At 47.0% G+C, this 19,312-nt stretch overlaps 1 protein-coding gene across 5 annotated transcripts in view; it reads left to right on the forward strand.

The window, feature by feature from the left end:
• The window catches only part of Hps1 (HPS1 biogenesis of lysosomal organelles complex 3 subunit 1), a 28,974-nt gene that overhangs the window by 722 nt on the left and 8,940 nt on the right, over window positions 1–19,312 (forward strand). For 2 of the 5 annotated variants that reach the window (XM_045130111.1, XM_045130096.1), the window contains exons 2-11: window positions 931–1,046; window positions 1,343–1,459; window positions 9,225–9,362; window positions 9,578–9,720; window positions 10,797–10,905; window positions 12,858–13,018; window positions 13,334–13,442; window positions 13,978–14,076; window positions 14,225–14,297; window positions 18,310–18,359. In XM_045130111.1, coding sequence (XP_044986046.1) covers window positions 1,343–1,459; window positions 9,225–9,362; window positions 9,578–9,720; window positions 10,797–10,905; window positions 12,858–13,018; window positions 13,334–13,442; window positions 13,978–14,076; window positions 14,225–14,297; window positions 18,310–18,359 — 999 coding nt within the window. In that variant the 5' untranslated portion in view covers window positions 931–1,046. Of the gene's footprint in view, window positions 1–131; window positions 151–430; window positions 1,047–1,342; window positions 1,460–9,224; window positions 9,363–9,577; window positions 9,721–10,796; window positions 10,906–12,857; window positions 13,019–13,333; window positions 13,443–13,977; window positions 14,077–14,224; window positions 14,298–18,309; window positions 18,360–19,312 lie in introns of those variants that run through there. The other 3 variants (XM_045130103.1, XR_006632723.1, XM_045130114.1) reach the window with 3 other exon arrangements.

The raw sequence follows: 19,312 nt of genomic DNA on the forward strand, positions 1-19,312 counted from the left end.
GGGACCCGCTCCTGGGCCCCCGCCCGGCCGCGGAAGCCCCCAGGGAGCGAGAAGGGACCCAACTGGCTGGCACGTGGGAAAGGCAGGGGCCGAAGTAGGCGCTGAGTGTTTGCCCACGGGAGCCCCTCACCATCTTGGAGCCCTCTGCCAGTCAGTGCCCTCCGCTGAGTCCACTCCTCAGAGCAGGGTAGCAGATGAACAAGGAAGTCAGAAAACGGCTTTAGATTGTTGCTGCCTTTTATCAAAATGTGACTGACTTACCCGGGCGTGGTGGCGCGCCTTTAATTCCAGTGCTTGGGAGGCAGAGGTAGGAGGATGTCCATGAGTTCGAGACCACCCTGAGACTACGTAGTGAATTCCACATCAGCCTGGGCTAGAGTGAGACCCTACCTCAAAAAAAAAAAAACAAAAAAAACAACTGAATTGAGCACGTTTCATTTATCCTGCGACTTAAGCAAGGGAGCTGGAAAGTAAACATGACACCCTCCTCCCATCCATGTAAGAAAGCTGTTAGCTAAGCTTAGGTAGCAACCTGGCTGGGTGTCTGACTTCCTGTGGCCTGGCAGCAGGAGCAGCAGTGGTTCCTTCCCTTCTTTCCCAGGGGGCATTGAAGTGACCTGGGAACACCATGTCTGTGGGTTTGTCACTGTTCATGGCCTCCTGTCAGGATGTAGCGTCTCTTTCATTTGACTGGGACTGCATCAGGCCAGCCAGGGTTGAGCTCTACTGTCTCCCACCGAAACTCCCAGCCGGCTCCTGCGGCTGGACTCAGCAAGTGAGAACACTCAGGAGCGAGCACGGGATGTGGAATCTTAACGTGTGTGGACACCTGCTCTGTCCTAAGGGCCCCTCTGAGTGAGTTCATGTCTCTATGGTAGAGGGGCCATACCTGTGACCTCTCAGCCCCTCTCCGGCTTTTGTGCCCCCCAGGAATAGGCAGCAGTGGGGACTACAGCCTCTTGAAGGACTGGGGATGCTATGCAGCAGTTCCCTGAGTTGGTCACCAAGCCTGGCTCCGTGGAAGCTCTGCCGTGCTCCTTGCTAAGGTAGATGATGTTCCCTGCCAGGGCTGGATGGGGAGGCGAGCAGCACCTGCTCTGGGAAGCAGGTAGAATAGGAGAACAGTGGTCTGAACCCTCCTGGACTTTGTACCTTCCTTCCCCCACTGCCTCATGTCAGCAAGGTAACACCAGCAAGGCCCTCACGGTGGTGCCTGGTGTGCAGCAAAGGGCTCAGTGGAAGACTGCTGGGCTGAGGATCTTTTTACTCAGAGCTGGATGTGGGAGCTGGACATGACCTCGGCTGACCAGAGCAAGTTTCTTGGCCTGCTTCTCTCTGGCAGATGAAGTGTGTCTTAGTGGTCACTGAAAGTGCAGAGGTCCTCTTCTACTGGACAGATGAGGAATTTGAAGAGCATCTCCACCTGAAGTTTGGGCAGTCAAAGAATGAGGAAGAGGAGGTGAGTGTGGTAAGGCCATCCCAGGAGGGGTGGGTGGAGGGAACCATCCTCACCACCCACCTGAAGGAGGCAGGAAGGCAGGAGCACTCTTTCTGCTCAGCATGGCACATACTCATGAAGTGCCCCGACACCTCATTGCAGAGGCCAGCCTTTCTATGTACTGGATGCAGTGACTTGCACACACACACGAACCCATACCAGGGCTCTCTGGGCCAATAAAGGCACAAGGTAGAATGTTTTAAAAAGTATATTTATTTGAGATAGAGCAGGGAGATGGAGAGAGGGGCAGAAAGAATGGACATGCAGGGCCTCTAGCCACTGCAGATGAACTCCAGAGGCATGTGCCACCTTGTACATCTGATTTTACGTGGGTACTGGGGAATCAAACCTGGGTCCTTTGGCTTTGCCAGCAAGTGCCTTAACCACTAAGCCATCTCTCCAGCTCAAGAGTTAAAATTTTAAGGCTTACCAGATCTGTACTCAAAAAGTTTAGCATAAGCCTGGGGCCAACATCAAGTGGACAACAGGAACAGGTGAGTGTACCAAATGCTGGCAAGGGGAAACTGGCTGTAATACCCATAAGCCCGCCTCCCACAATGCACTGCCTCCAGGAGGCATTAATTCCCAAATCTCCATCAGCTGGGAACCTAGCAATTAGGACACCTAAGTTTATGGGAGGACACCTGAATCAAACCACCACATTCTGCCCCTGTCCCCCATAAACTGATAACCATACATGATTTAAAATGGAATACATTCATCCAACTTTAAAAGTCCATATAGTTTTTATCAATCCTAATGATGTTCAAATATCCTATTATTCCACGGTCTTTTAGCTGAGCCACAATACCAAAAAAATGCCCCCCCAAACCCATAATGGTACAAAATAAACACTCACACTGCAAAAGATGGCATTGGGCATAGCAAAGAAATATTCAACTAATACAAGATTTAAAACAACCAGGGAAAACATCAAACTTTGTAGCTCTAAGTTCAACAACTCTAGCCAGTGACAAATCTCCAAGTCCAATAATTCTAACTAACAGCAACAAGTCTCTAGAGTTCCAGTTCTGCCCCTCCATCTAGGCGACTCACAGTCCTGGAAAACTTCATCTGGGGCCAGCAGCTCACCTCAGCCATCTTGTGGTCATCTCCACTGCAACTCATGGTCCATCCTCACGGCTCCATTGGGTCTCTATGCAGGCATCCAGCAAACCTGCTTCACACTGCCCTTGGCCACTTCTCTCATTCCTGCATTTCTATACTCCATAATACCAGGTGGGATGCCTATTTGTTAATCGGTTAATTTGTTAATCCAGGGGACTTTAAGAACAAGACACTCCTTCAGCATTCAGGCCCCTTCAAAAGACTGCATTCTTTCTGTTATCCCAATGCAGGTCAGCTGGCCCAATCCCAATGGTTGGCAGCAGTTTTAGCCCAAAGATTTCTTTCTGTGCCATATCCCACTGCACATGACAGTCCATTTCTACACAATGCAACCCTGCACAAGTTCTCAGGACACAGGCAATAATAGGAAGCCTCTCACACAAACTGTTTCTAGCCCAGTCCAGGCAAGGCTCTTTCTCACCCTCACAAGTCAAACCTCACAGTCCATAGTTCTTACTGTATTCAGGTCTTTCAGCTCTAACCAGAATAGTCCACAAGCTGTACATACAGCACTGCAAGACAACTCTTAGGCCAAGTTTTCAAATTCTTTCACATTCCTCTTGAAAATTGGCTCCAAAAGGCCGGAGCCACACAGTCAGATGTCTAGCAGCAAGCCCACTCCTCTGGTACCAACGTTACTGTTGTAGTCAGGTTTGCATTGCTGGCAGAAATCATCTGACCAAGAGCAGCTTGTGGGGAAAAAAAGCTCCATGATGGCAGGGGAAAACAGTGGCATGAGCAGAGGGTGGATGCCACCTCCTGGCCAATATCAGGTGAGCAGCAGGAATATGAGAATGTGCCAAACAGTGGCAAGGAGAAACTGGCTATAATACCCATAAGCCTGCCCCCAACAATACACTGCCTCCAGGAGGGGTGAATTCCCAAATCTCCATCAGCTGGAAAGGTAGCATTCAGAACACCTAAGTTTATGGGGGACACCTGAATCAAACCACCACACCATCTATTCCTGGTGAGAAACCAAGAGCCTTGGCAATGGCCTGTTATGTTTTAGGGGCATCAAGGACCTCCCTGGCCAAGAACTTACAGGAAGCTATGCCCTCCCTGGTACTAAAATTTTTCTAGTAATAATCTATGGCTTCTGGGTGTGCCATTATCCAATAAAGTAAGTTTCCATATGGCTTATTCATAACATCTTAAATTTTGATTAACCCTCCTCTTACCCTTCCTTTATTCAATCCCTTTCCCTGACCTCCCTTAGGCCATTGCATTGCCAGTAATCTGTTCATCTACTTACATATATTCAATACTCTTTCCTTAGGTCCTTGATATATAGTCTTGCTATATAGCTCAGGCTTGCCTGCCACTTGCAAACTTGCCCCTGCCTCCCAAATGCTAAGATTATAGGTAGCTGCCACAATGCCTGGCTTAGTTTAGGTCTCATGTTAGGGAACAATCTATTTGGACTTTTGACTGTATTGTGAGGGATGATTTGGAATTGTTTTTTGCCAATAGGCATCCAGAAATAGTGTGGGGGTGGGGAGCTGGAGAGATGCTTAGAGGTTAAGGTGCTTGCCTGCAAAGCCAAAGAAGCCAGGTTCAATTACCCAGGACCCACATAAGCCAAATGCACAAGGTGGCCTATGCATCTGGAGTTCATTTGCAACAGCTGGAGGCTCTGACACACCCATTCTTTCTCTCTCTCTTTCCTCTTCTTCCTCCTCTCTGAAATAAATAAATAAAAATAAAATATTAAAGAAAAAATAGATTTTGGGGTCCAGTGGTGGCTTAGTGGTTAAAGGTGCTTGCTTGCAAAGCCTGATGACCCAGGTTCAATTCCCCATTACCCATCTAAAGCCAAATGCACACAATTATGCATGCATCTGGAGTTTGTTTGCAGTGGCAAGATGCCCTGGTGTGCCATTCCCCTCTCTTTCATTCATATTCTCACTCTCTTTCTCCTTGCAAATAAATAAAAATACTTAATATGTTATCAATTCTCCACCATACCCATACCCTCTCCATTAAATAGTTTTCATTTTCACCTATATAATTTCCATTGCGCATTTTAAAGGAGTAATTCATTTTGAATTTTTGTTTGTTTTGTTTTGCTTTTTTTCAAGGTAGGGTGTCACTCTAGCTCAGGCTGACCTGGAATTCACCATGTAGCCTCAGAGTGGCCTCGAACTCACAGCAATCCTCCTACCTCTGCCTACTAAGTGCTGGGATTAAAGGCGTGCACCACCATGCCCGGCTTACTTTTAATTTTTTTAAGGTTAATTTTGGGTTAAATTTTTTTGTTAGGGTTGCAAATAATAAAACTCTTCTTACAGCATACACTGCCTTGGTCCCTTCTAACAAGATGTCAGAGATGCTTAAGTGGTTTTATTTCAACCAAAATCAGGTCTGTCTCAGGCTTTTACACTTTTTAGGAGTCAATACATCTTAGATTTATTCATTTAATTTGTTTGTTTGAGATAGTATGTCATGTAGCCCAGGTTAGCTTTGAATTCACTATGCAGCCAAGGATGACCTTGAGCTTCTGATCCTCCTATCTCTACCTCCTGAATGCTGAGATTACAGGCATCTGCACTACCAGCCCCATTTATTCGATGCTGGAGATTGAACCCATGGGCTTTACACGTGCCAGGCAAGCACTCTGTCAACCGAGCTGCATCCCTAGACTCATCTTAACCTTAAGTAAAGAATGTGTAATGAGTGTTTCTGTTGTGGAACTGCTGTTGCAGTCAGGTCTACTTAAGAAATTATTTTGTTACCTTTCCCATCCTGTTAATTACAATCTGGCACAGGAACAAACATTGATTTTTCAGTTCTTAAATAACTAATGTAAAGCAACAAAAGTCTTTAAAGTTCCATTTTTATGCATGCCATACTCTTTTTTTTTTGGTTCTATAAATAAAATGAGTTAATTGTAGGAAATGGGGAAGTGCAGAGAAATAGTTTTTAAATGACCCATAATTCCACTACCTAGGGCTATTAGCTCTGTGTTGGGTCTTTATCTTTTATATAGTGAGGATCATACCACCTTTATAGTTTTATTTCTTGAATTTTTTTATTTTCCATTATATCAAAATCATCCTTCAATTTTGTTAAAAGTCTCAAAAGCATAATTCTAAATGGCATCATTATATTCAAATATATGAATAAATATATCTTCATTTAACCATTTCCCTAATGCTGGACATATACACTGCTTCTAGTTAGCCATCACTGTTGCTGTGGGAAACAGTTGTACATAAATTTTATTCCTTATCCAGTTATTTGATAGTATGACTATTCTTACAGTAGAAATGATTTTAAAGTAATTTAAGAATAGTGTCGCACTTTATAATTTCACTAAATGATCTATAAGACTGCTCCTTTAGAGATGGGGACACAGCTCAGTGAGTAAAGTGCTTGCCTTACAAGCATGAGGACCCAAGCTCAATCCCCAGAACCCATGTAAAAGATAACAGCTAGAAGTAGTGGTGCATGCATTTAATCTCACTATTGGGGAGGCAGACCACTGGAGCTCACTGACCAACCAGTCTCACCTAATTAGGGGAGTCCCAGGCCAGTGAGACCTTGTTTCAGAAAAGGTGGACAGGGCCTAAGGAACAGCACCCAAAGTTGTTCTCTGGCCTCCACATGCACATACCTACACATGCACACATCTGCACACACCAAAGCATGTGTGTGCATACATGCACACATAAAAAAGAAGACTCCTTTACACTCTGCATGCACCAAGAATTTTCATCTCTTCCCACTCAGATATTTTCACTCTGCCTATAGAAAACCTACCACTCTTTAAGAGTTGCTGCTCTTGATCTACATTTGTAAATGACTTTTCAGTTACTATAATTTATGATAGTTTTTTAAAACAATCATAGATGAAAAATTCCACAAAAAGTTGTTCTTACCTATGTGAAAGGATAGTCACTTAATAAATACGGAGACCCTACTGTGTGCTTGTCCCTGCTCTTCAGGATCACAGGGTCCAGAGAGGAATATTGTAAATGAACTGAATTAAATACCGTGAGTTCAGGCTGTGATGTACCAACAGAAGATGCTCAGGCTGCGGGCTGGGAGGGCTGGGGTGAGGAGGCGGCAGTGGTCAGGAAACAGACCACCCAGACTCCCCTAGCTGACTGCAGAGCAGGACCCAGGCCTGGTTTGCTGAGCAGTAAGAAGGTTGGCAAGGAAACTTGGGCCACTCTGCTCTGTGCCACACCTGCTTAGTAGCACTCATTGCCACTGGCCACCTGCCTAGTTCTCTTGTTGAGGCAAAGGCTTCCTAGGCTCCATGTGCATTTCACCAGCTCTAAGCGAAGACCTGGCTCCCCAGGCTGCACTTGAGTCTCCTGAAGTAAGCCCAGAAAGACCAGCTCCTGCAGCCCTTCTCCCCCCAGCATCGAGAGTGCGTGTTAGCTGACTCATAGCTTTCTCTGTCTCTTCAGAGTCATAACGCCTTTGCCCAGTCCCTGTTTCTTTAAATATTTATTTAAAACCATCTAAAGAGACAGGCAGGGAAAGAGAAGGAGGAAGAAGAACAGTGCACCAGGTCCATTTTGTGTGTCTGGCTTCATGTGGGTACTGGGGAATTGAACCTAGGCCATGAGGCTTTGCAAGCAAGTGCCTTTAGCTGCTGAGCCATTTCCCCAGCCCACTTACTGTTTTAATTTAGTTGCTTTATTTCTTATTTTGGAGGGCAGTAGTGGATGGGGAAGAATATATCAAAATAAATGTATTTGATAGGGAAAGTACAGAAAGAAAAAGTAGAGTAAATCACTAATGATCACTAATAATTCCTCAATCCAGAAATGATTACTTGAATGGTGTTGGATTTCTTAGAATTTTTCAATGCTTTGCTTTTTCCATGAATTGTTAAATACAGAGTATTCACATCTCACCCTCTCTTTCCATAGACATACACACACACACACACACACACACATTGTGTCAAAAGAATTTTACATGTCATTAAAACAGTAATTTGGGCTAGAAAGATGGCTTAGCAGTTAGGAGATTGCCTGTGGAGCCTGAGGACCCAGGCTCAGTTCCCTAGTACTCATGTAAGCCAGATGCACAAAAGGTGGTACATGCATCTGGAGTTCATTTGCAGTAGCTGAAGGCCCTGGCATGCCCATTCTCTCTCTCTCTATCTGCCTCTCTTTGTTTTTCCCTTTCTCAAATAAATAAATAAATAAATAAATGCAAACTTTTAAAAAAACAGTAACATTTTAAAATAGCTATATAGATTTCTTCCATCAGTTAGAATAGGAGGAACTTTTACACAATCCAAAATATATAGGTATGTAAATCTATAGGCATCAGACATTTACTGATAAGAAATTTAAAAACAATTCTTTCATATATATGCATATATATTTATTATTTATTAAATAGGAAAGTGATTTTGTATGCTTATGAAATTAATGTGCTTGTTTATTTGTAAAGAATTAAATCTTGGCTAAACACATGATGTTTCAGGACATAGACCATTTTAGATTCACATTTTTCAGAGTTGATGGATACTTTAAGTTTGGAATATTCAATTTTGAGAATGCTGTTTGGTCAAATGGTGGTACAAAATGGCAGAAGTATGTCTAGGGCTACTTCATACATTTTTCAGACTTTTCTCCCCATCCTAAGCCAAAATTCACGTAGCAGCTTCTTTTTATAAAATGAAAGCAACTCAACTAGCAGATTTTAAAACCAAATACCCTCATATAGTACAGTGCAAAGATAAACTAATTTGATGCTTACACACAGGAATGACACAAACGTTAGACTTCTTTGTTTCCCATAATTAAAGCATTATATTTCTGAAACAGCAAGACATTTTGTAGCACTGCAGTTCACAGCATACAGCTGTCTGGAAGCTGAGCCGCGTGTGTTGGGCAGCATTCCGCGGCTCCGTGGCGTGGCCGCGTGCGCGGCGCAGAGCCAAGGCTGGAGAGCAGTGGCGAGATGCATCCTGGGGGAGCGCTGCAGGAAACACCTCGGATTCGCTGCACAGTGAATTCCAAACTAATTTTTGGTTGTCATTCGCTCAGAAGCCTCTTAACACTGCCTTTTTTTTTCTTTTGCAAACCCTAATGTCGCTTATATAGCACCACGTGGGCATGCAACCTAATTTAAGAAGCTGTGATTTAAATATATTGCCTTGTTATTGGTTATTTACATTTTTCCAGCTGTTTGCAACTGCACATTGTGCTATAGTGAACATATTTGTGCAAGAATCTTTGTTTCCGTAGGATAAATTACTCAAGAGTAGTCCGTGGCAACAAATGGCATAGACTTTGGAACGTGTCGAAAACTTCCTTAGCGTTGTTGAGTTCTCAATTAAATGTTCCAAGCCTTTCACTGGGGAAATGTAGCCTGGTTCCTTTATGGTTCCTTCTGGACGCAGAGCCTGAAGCGCAGAGTTACTGGGCTGTGTGTCCCTCCGCCTTCCCAGCCACTACCCAAGGTGTGAGTAGGTCATCTTGTTCCCTTCTATATCAGGACAGTGGCGCCCCCTCAGACAAGCCTGACACTGTTGAATTTTTCGTTGCCAAGGCTTTGGTCTTGTTTGTTCCTTTGTCCCTGTTGTCTAGCACGCTGTGAGTAATGCTGGTTTTGCTCCTTCTCGTAGCGGCCTGCGCTGGAGGACCAGCTCAGCACCCTCCTGGCCCCAGTCATCATCTCCTCCATGACGATGCTGGAGAAGCTCTCAGACACCTACACCTGCTTCTCAACTGAAGACGGCAACCACCTGTACGTGCTTCACCTGGTGAGTGTCAGCCCTGCAGCCCTCAACTGACCCTCGACCCACCCTGTCTGCCTGCAAGCTCTCTCTCATCCTGGACTCTAGACCGCTTTGGAAGGTGGGAACTGCAACTTATCCAAGCATCCTGGGGCCAGAGCCTCTCCTCAGGTAGCCACCACGTTCTAGGCAGGCAGAGAGAGAACACTGGGGGCTGGCCAACACTGTGGCTGTGTCTACAGTTTAGAGAATGCCTGTTGATTGCCATCAATGGAGACCGCTCCGAGAGCGAGGGCGCCCTCCGGCGGAAGCTGTGTGTGCTCAAGCACCTCTTCGAGGTGCACTTTGGACTGGTCACCGTGGACAGCCAGCTCCTCCGGAAAGAGTGAGTCCGAAGTACCCTGGGGGTGAGTGCCCAGCCTCTGTGAGGCTGTTGCTCTGCCACTCTGTACTGTGCCCTGACTGGGTCCCTGGGGCCGAGAAGCAGAGCTCAAAGGAGTCTTGGAGATCATCTGGTCTGACCCTTTCCTTTTTCATAAGGGGAAACTGAAGGCAGAGCACTTCAATATCCCACCTAAAGCTGGCAAGCGGCCAGCCTAGGATTCTGGGCCCAGCTCTCCAGTTCTGTGCTCAGCTGGATCCCCACCATCAGGAATCTGTCATTACCTCAGCTCGTCCCATGTGGCTTCTCAAAGATCCTCCGTAAAATGCATGACCCCCACCCTAGCCTTAGTGACATTGTCCAGGAGGTGAGGCCCCAGAGCCCACGGCTGTGGGCCCACAGTAAGAATCTCAGTGAATGAGGATGCTGGCTTGCTTCACAACTTGTGTGGCCATGGGAAAGGCCCTGGAGAAGGGTTCGTTGAAGTGCAGACCCAGACCAGTGAGATTCAGGGTGGGATCATAGGGTTTCCCCTGATTCTCCAATGTGGATTAGGAGGTGGCAGGGTGAAGCCTTCCGTCTTTCACATTTTGAAGGAATGTAAGTGTACTGACTTCTGGCATCCACCGTTTCATGAGTTATTTTTGCCCTGGTGGCCACCAAGTGAGTGGCACAGGCTGCAGCAGGATGCCTGTGACCCAGCTTCAGCTGCAGTGTGGGGTTCTCAGCTCTCGAGAGGGCCACACCCCTGAATCTAGCCCTGATAAGGTTGTTTTCAGGGCCTGTGGGGATGTGAAAGGCATTGACACACAGGCACCTTCCTGGCTCCGTCTAGCTGGCTTTATCTTCTGTGTGTGAAGGAGACTGAGGAGCGAAGGCATTTGCCTCTGGGCCTGGCTTCTGTTTCCCTGCATATGGCGTGCCACTCAGCAGCCAGGGCAGAGCCCGAAACATGGCCTGTGTGGGGCTGTGGGCCTAACCCCTTAGGTGTCTGATGCGGCCTGCCACAGGGCCCTTTGGCTGAAGCTGGAGCTAACCATCTTTCTCACTGTCCTCTGTTCTCCCCAACCCTGCCTCAGGCTGCGGCCCCCTGACCTGGAGCAGCGTGCTCAGGTGTGGAAGAACTTCCAGAGCCTTCTGCGGACCTACAGCCACCTGCGGGAGCAGGAGCAGAGCTTCGCAGTGGAGGTGACAGGAGGGAAGGTTCACACCTCAGATGTCAGGTCATGGGGGCATCCAGCTTTCAGACCATGTTTTGACCATAGTGGGTGAGGGGACGTGCAGGCCCTGAGATTCTCACATACATCCGCTGTTCTTCCTGAACACTAGGGGGCTGGGTACTCAGATGCACCTTCCCATAGGAAACAGCTAGAAGTTCTGGGACGCACTATGAGATGACCTCTTTAACCTTGCCCCTGGGGTTTGGGAGGCTGGAACTTACATTGAGCTGAAACTAAATGGAAAGCAGTAAACAAATGCAGCACTTGAGACAGGTTGCCCCAGTACAGATGAGAGCACTGCCACAGCCAGCAAGCAGCCAGAGCCAGCCGCACGGTGGCTGCTAAGCCTGCCCCTGCGACGTTGGGCCCCTGTGGGATGAACCCAGGTTCTCTCTAGAGCTGTGGGTTTCGTGCTCAGTGCGCGTCAGAATCATCAGGAGAGCTTCTTAAGTGCAGGGCGCCACGCGTCACCCTCAGGGTTCTTGCTCCACAGCTCTGATCAGGACTCCACAGAGTTTTCATCTCTAATAAGTACCCAAATCATACAGAGGCTGGCCACACTTTGGAAACCACTGAATTAGAGAGAGAGAAAGAGAGGTGTGTAATGTGTGCTCTTTGTTAAAACGGGTCAGATGAACAAGAAAATAAGCCACCATGAATGAGAACCAAAGGACATCAGGGAATCAGTTACCAAAACATTCAGATACCAGGAAACGTGAAATGTTGAAATTACCAAACACAGCATAAAAAACAGTGCATTTAAAGCCATAAACAGTGATGTCACAAAAGAAATAATAAACTCAGAAATGACCAGAAAGAACCCATGCAGGTATTTTAGAAATGAAAGCATGATTGGTAAAACGAAAACTCAAGGAGTAGGCTGAATAGAGGCGAGGTGTAGCTAAAGAGAGTTAGTGATGTGGAAAATGGATCTGAAGGCGTCCATTCTCACCCCCTCTTATTCACCCTGCCAATAAACATACCTGTTATACATACAGCAGGAGGTGGGCCGGACCTTGGTGCTCAGAGCCATATATGCATACTAAGAATAGAGTAAATGACCTGGCCGCCATGTTAGGTTTCTCATCAAAATCCGACGTGGCACCAAAGGTGGAGGAGCTGGCTCTTTCTGGAGCACCTGACACAGCTGCTATAGGAAGTGACTCACTGCAGATAAGAACCCAGACTCCAGCCGAAGCCCACCTGGCCCTGGTCATGGCAGGCCTCCCTTGTCCTCACTCTGGTGACATGGACCTTCCTGCGTTTACCTCGTATGATGTGCTGCTAGTGGCTTCTGAATGCTTGAGATGTAGTTAGTCCAAATTGAGCTCTGCTGTACATGTACTGTGCACCAAGCTTGCATAACTTAGCACAACAAAGCATTTTTAAAATAGGTTAATAATTCTTATGTGTTGGTAATATTTTACCAAAAAAAATTTTAATTATGCATAGGACTTTTCTTCTGCTTCAGTTGGAGAACATATCTCCAAACTGTATACCTCAGAGCCTTTGCATTTATTCTTTCTTTGGTTTGCCTTGTGTTCCCTCCTCTCTCTATCTCTAGCCGTCCTGGTTCCATAGGTATAAGGTCAGAGGTTAACTCCTCAGTGACGTTTCTTTGAGCACCAGAGGTCTGTGCTGTTCCTCTCTAGTTCAGCGCCATGTGTTTCCTACTTGGTGTAAATTACAGTTGCCACCAGTTGCGCATTTCCGCATGTATTGTCTGCTGCATCCAGTAGAGTCTGCTGTCTACACTGGATCCCCAGGCAGGCTTGGGCATGCCTGCTTCAGTCTTTGTATGCCCCCACACCTGGCATCCATTGTGAGCTCCGTACGGGTGAGGGAGTGTACCTGCCTGTGCAGGCTGGGACAGGAGGGTGTTAGCTGATGTGTCTTTCCTCCCTGTGCGCCCCTCGCCAGGCAGTGGAGCGGTTGATTCACCCCCAGCTCTGCGAGCTGAGCATAGAGGCACTGGAGCGACATGCCGTGCACGCCATCAACTCCAGCCCCGACCGGGGCACCGAGGAGGCCCTGCATGCCTTCCTGCTCGTGCACTGCAAGCTGCTGGCTTTCTACTCAAGGTGAGCCCGAGGGACCTGTCTGCACTGGCCTTCCTGCCTAGAAACCTTTCAGACCCATCTCTGCCGTGGAACCCTCCCAGACTTAGGTTTCAGCTTTCGGGGTTAGTTCTAACCAAGCACATCCCGTCTGTATTGAGGATACAATGCCTTCTTTTATGTTATGACTGATCCCCGCGGCTTCCCAGTGATAATTTTTGTTCTTACGCTAGTTTTCTTTTTAAAATTGTTGTATTAATTCTATGTATACCTTCTCTACCTCCAGGAAGGTTAAAATCACATACTAACAAGCTGCCTGTCCTACCCCTGTCCCTGCAGCCATGGTGCAAGCTCTCTGCGCCCAGCTGACCTCCTGGCCCTCATCCTCCTGGCTCAGGACCTCCAGCCCTGCCAGGACACAGCAGAGGAGGACAGTGATGCTGCTCAGGTCTCGGGCAGAGACAGGAAACTATCTGTGGAGTGGTGGGCTGGCATTGTGGGTCTGGTCACACAATTACACGTGAAACTTTTTCCTGCTGCTTTCAGATGGAAGGAGAATTCTGGAATGGAGATGGTCTGGGTTACACAAATCTAGGGAGTCAGTCGTGGGTTGAAACATAGATTCTCTACTTAGTTGTGTGAACTGTGCTAGTGGCTTGCCCTCTCTAAGCCTCCGTGGAGGTACAATAGTATCATTCATGCAGGGGGTTGAGAAATAGAGACAGGTCACAGTGAGCCCAACAGTGCCTAGTCATTGAGTATTCAGTGAGTATTGATCATGCCATGAACACTGTCATGCCATCAGTACTGAGTAGTGCTGGTTTTGATACCAGTGTGTTAGAAATTTTAGAAGTGAAGCACCCCTAGATAATCTGAGATGTATAACCAATCAGCTGGGCAGAGAAGAGAGTGTGGTGAAGTCCTGGGTTATATAGTAGCCAAGTCGCCAGTCACCAACCAGCATCTCCCCTGCCCCCTTCCAGCCTGTCACTCGGAGACCTCGGAGCAGCCAGAACATCCCTGTTCAGCAGGCCCAGAGCCGGCACACCTCAAGTCCCACCACCAAGAGTTCTGCGGAGACGGTGTGTGCTGAGCCCTTTGAAGAGACGAGGAACCTCTACCCTGCCTTGTCTTTCCCATCTCTCCTAAGAGAGCAGGCCCTAGCTGAGCAGGCCGGGACAGACCCACCTCACCCGAGGCTGTCATCTAAGCTGGTCTCTTTCTCCCCAGGACACAGACAGCAGCATCTCCCTCCTTGAGGAGTACTTCACCCCTGCTCCTTCCCCAGATGAGCAGAGCTCAGGTGAGGCCCGAGGAAGGTTTGAGATGTATCATGGGGGAAGATGCCAGGCTGAAGTCCCTGGGAATCTGAAAGTTCAATGAGGCCCCATGCCTAACGCAGTGCTAAGCACAGATACTCAGACCACTAGGGCTCAGCTCTGTCTGTGGCCCCCCTTTCCTTCCCTGCCCCCCCCCCAGCTTGAATGTAAGCACTGCTAAGACCTGGCAGATGATCCCCTCAACCTTGCAGTACAAGCAGAGTTCACTTAACATGCATATATATGCGTTCTTTCTACTTCATCTCTCTTCTTTGTAATGAATAATTTATTAAGTAAAATTAAGTAATAGGCACTTGATTTCAAATACATTTTAGAATGTAAATATTCTCTCTCTCTGGTTCATACCTTCCCTTCCTTAAGATCTGTGGGTAAGCAATAAAAGTGCACTATTAATATTCAAAATGTTATTAACACAACATACACCACATTGCTTAGCAAAGTAAACCCAAAACCAGGATGTCATTGTCACCATGAATGTGCATTACACTTACCCCTGGAGACCTTAGGATAAAAGAAAGGACCCTGTATCTCACCCCTCTGATGGAGGCACAGGCCAGCCTTGGAGGAGGAGAGACAGGTTGGGGACTATACTTTGAAAGCTGACCATGTGGCTTTCCATCCTGGGTGTACATGGCATCATCTCTTCAGCCAGCCCAGCTGAGCCAGTCATGGCTCAGCCTGGAGCCCAGCTGAGCCCAGTGTGCCTCGAGTAGCAGTCCCTGCTGTCCACCGAGCTGGGCCTGTGGTGAGTACTTGAACTCACCTGGGGATTTTTTGTGAGCCATGGACCCTGGGCCTGTGCAAAGGTTCTGACTTAGCTGAGCTGTGGCGAGGCTGTAGCATTTTCTCAAAGGCCCTCAAGTGGTTTTCATGTGTACTGGCTCTGAATGCCTTGAGTTAGGTGTTCTTAACTTGAGGTTTGTGGATGAGCTCCAGGGTGCCTGGGAGGCCTTGGACTGGACTGACTCCTGTGATGGGTCCTTTATTGGGGCGAGAGTCCACAGCCATCATCAGATTCTCAGCACCCCATGACCCAAAGTATGGCAGGAAATAAGCTTTGCACGGCCTCTAGTGAGCCTCCTTACAGTCCTCCCCTCGTCCATCATAACCCTCCCCTGGCCTTCTCTCTGGGTGGCTAGGTTTTTCCTCGGAGCTTTAAATAATGGTGTTCCAGTGTGTGCAGAACTCAGAGCTTACAAATGGTTTGTGTTGCAGTCATCCATTTGTAAATCAGGTGTTTGAAACCTAGGAACACACTTCCCCCAGAGAAACGTGATTATAAATGAGGGTTATTTGCAGTGAAATAGGAGAGGGAACAATACTGTGAACACATAATATATCAAGTACGTAGTGGTTTCAGTAGTTTTGTGAGCTCTACTAGGAAGGGAATCCAGCTCAGTTCCCAGCACATAGTAGGTCCTCACTAGGCTAAGTCAATGACTGAATGAGGCAATGCAGACTGTGTGCTCCCTGCTTGGTAGTGGAGCATGAAGGAATAGAGAAGGCAGAGACAACAGGGGATCAGTAGGCTAAGGGAGAGATAAGGTCCCTCATAGCCAGGCACAGGCTTAGGAGCTCAGTTCTCCCATCGCTGGCTCTGATGGAGGCTTCTGACCCCAGGCTGATTCAACCCTGGAACTCAGATGTCACCTGGCACTGGCTTGTTCCAAGGATGGCTCTGTTGGAGCTGCAGCCATAGGAAAGCACCATTGCCACTTAGTGCTTGGTCTGAACTGTCCATAGGCCAGGCCTGTTGGAATCCTGCCCACTGTGGCATGCTATGGGGCCATTTATATTCTTTTCCCCCCATTTTTGACAATTTCATAATATGCATTTTGATCCTTCCCCCTACCTTCTCCCCTCCCACTAAAACCTTCTGCTTCCCATTAGATCCCCATCTTGCCTTTTTTGTTTATTTTTGACTCACTGATTTAAATTAGGATGATTGGCATAACCGTGGGTGGGAGGTTATGTACTGGAGAGTGGGCAGGCCTCCAGTGGCTCATCTCCTGGAGACAGGACTCCCGCTGTCCCAGCCTCCATCCGTTTTCCCTGTTTGTTCTAGGAGGTGTGGAGTCTCATGGACCATCTCTTGTTCCTGATGCAATATTGACAGGCTCAGTCGTATACCAGAAACCACATGTGATCTGAGTCCATGAGTGTAGCAGACTTGTCATATCCAGAAGATAATATTCCGCACCCCCACTTCTCATCCTCCTGCTCTTAGAATCTTTCTACCCACTATTAAGTTACCCTGAGCCTTGGTCCATATAGTTTAGATGTCATGTTTAGGGCTTAACACAAACTAGCTGCTTAGTGTAGTCACTTAGACTAATAACTTTATCATCTGTAGATCTGTACAGTCACCTCTACCCTTTACATGAAAACTTCTGTGTTCAAGGCTGTGAGTATGGGAATAAACAGAGATATTTAGAAGGTAGTTTGATATGCTGTCCAATTAGCATAGCCATGGTATGGCCCCCTGCCCCTCGGGGCTTAGGTCCCTAGCCACAGACTTTTGGCCAGATTTTTAGTATCAGGCACGATTTCCCCCTCCTGTGGAACAGGCCTCAAATCCAATCAGGCAGCAGTTGTTTACTCATATACCTCTCCTGCCACTGTTATACTACTGGGCACCTCTTGCCTTGCCAGTTAGGATATAATCAGGATCCATAACTGACTAGAGTTAATGCCTTTTCTCCCCCAGCAGCTTGCATAGCACCTTCTAGAACAAAGAAAGATAGCTGGTGAGGAAGAAGCTTCCAGCTCAGTTCCTGCAACCAAAACATGTGGCATCTTCAGCAATAAAGACTGACCATCTAGTTGGGGTGGGCAAGCAAGAGCAATGGCAATAGTCAGTATTGTTTCAGGGATCTCTGGAACCTCCCTGACCAACACTCATTGCGAGACATCTTATCCCTGGCACTCAATTTTTTTTTTAAACATTTTTTTATTTATTTTTTTTATTTATTGGTTTGAGAAAGACAGACACAGAGAGAAAGACAGATAGAGGGAGAGAGAGGGAATGGGCGCACCAGGGCTTCCAGCCTCTGCAAACGAACTCCAGATGCATGCGCCCCCTTGTGCATCTGGCTAACGTGGGACCTGGGGAACCGAGCCTCGAACCAGGGTCCTTAGGCTTCACAGGCAAACGCTTAACCGCTAAGCCATCTCTCCAGCCCAGGCACTCAATTTTTGATTAATACCCTGTGGCTTCTGGAAGCAACTTTATTCACCCATATAAGGGGCCTTTGTCTAAATACTTTTTTAAATTTTTAGATATGCTAAAATATTTATTTACTTATTTATTTGCATGCAGAAAGAGAGAGGAGAAAAGAGAATATGAATGGGCATACCAGGGCCTCCAGCCACTGCAAGCTAATTCCAAATGCATGCACCACTTTGTGCATCTGTCTTGTGTGTGTACTAGGGAACTGAACCTGGATCCTTAGGATTCAGAGGCAAGCACTTTAACTGCTAAGCCATCTCTCCAGCCCTAAATTTTATATTTCAAGTTGGCTTACCAAGTAGTAGGTTTACATATGGCTTATTCACACGTCCTTAGCTTTGCTTCATCTTCCCACCACCGCCATCCCTCTCTCGTGCCCCCATCACTATCACTGATGGAACTTTCCCTTCCTCATTACCCGCTTTGCTTTACTGTCCCATGTATTCTGCTTCCTCCCTGCGTAATCTAAACCCCCCCCCCAAGACTCTTCTAGCTTCCTGACCTCTACTGATACCTGTTCTGCCTTACACCACTAATCAAGAAATTTGGAGCTAGGATCCACATGTAATATAGGACATGCAGTGTTTTCATAATGAAGTTTGCAGGAAAGTGGATGAACTGGACAGAATCGTACTGAGTGGGGTAACCAGACTCAGAAACACAAAAGCTGCCTGTTCTCTCTCATGGGCAGATACGTTCACATTCTTATAGTATTTACTATGTTCTGTTTTCACCTGTGCCTACAGGTAGTACTGTCTGGCTGGATGGGGGCACCCCGCCCACTGATGTCCCTCAGGTGAGTCCTCTGGGTCTGCCTGGACAGGACTGACTGCTCCTAGACATTGGGATCCAAGGGTTCACCTCTGGGTAACTCCACCAGTGACCACCTACTGCTACCCCCCTCAGGCTTGTCAGTGCAGAGCTCGGCTCAGAGGCAGAACCCCAGAGGGGAGTGAGAGTGGTCCCCTACCAGCCTCTTGATAGTAAAAGTCCAACTTAAGTTTTGATATTAAAAAAGAATTTTAAGCCGGGCGTGGTGGCGCACACCTTTAATCCCAGCACTCGGGAGGCAGAGGTGGGCGGATCACCGTGAGTTCGAGGCCACCCTGAAACTCCATAGTAAATTCCAGGTCAGCCTGGGCTAGGTGAGACCCTACCTCAAAAAAAAAAAAAAGAAAAAAAAAGAATTTTAAGTGTAAGCATGTTTATTGTAGGAAAATGAAAAATAGCAAAGGTATGGAAAAGAGTGAAATCACTCTCAATCCTACCATTGGAGTAAGAGCACATTTTGGAGTGTTTTCTTCTGGTTTTGGATATGTGTGTGTGTCTGTGTGTATGTATATGCTCACATACCACATGCATTTTTATTGGTCACGTTTGAACCTAGTGTGCTTCATTATACTAATTTTTTTATTATTTATTAGAGAAAGAGAGAGAGATTGAGCATGCCAGGGCCTTCAACCACTATAAACAAATTCCAGACACATGCACCACCTTGTGCATCTGGCATACATGGGTCCTAGGGAACCTGGGTCCTTACGTTTCCCCAGGCAAGCACCTTAACCACTAAGCTGTCTCTTCTGCCCCATTATACTTTTTTATTTACTAGAGTGAGAGAGAGAGGGTGAGAGAAAAAGAGAGACTGAAAGTGAGAATGGGTGCACCAGGGCCTCCAGCCACTGCAAATGAACTCCAGACGCTTGCATCCCCTTTTTCATCTGGTTAACGTGGGTCCTGAGGAATTGAACC

The sequence above is a fragment of the Jaculus jaculus genome, chromosome 1 (assembly GCF_020740685.1).
Source record: "Jaculus jaculus isolate mJacJac1 chromosome 1, mJacJac1.mat.Y.cur, whole genome shotgun sequence".
NCBI lineage: Eukaryota > Metazoa > Chordata > Mammalia > Rodentia > Dipodidae > Jaculus > Jaculus jaculus.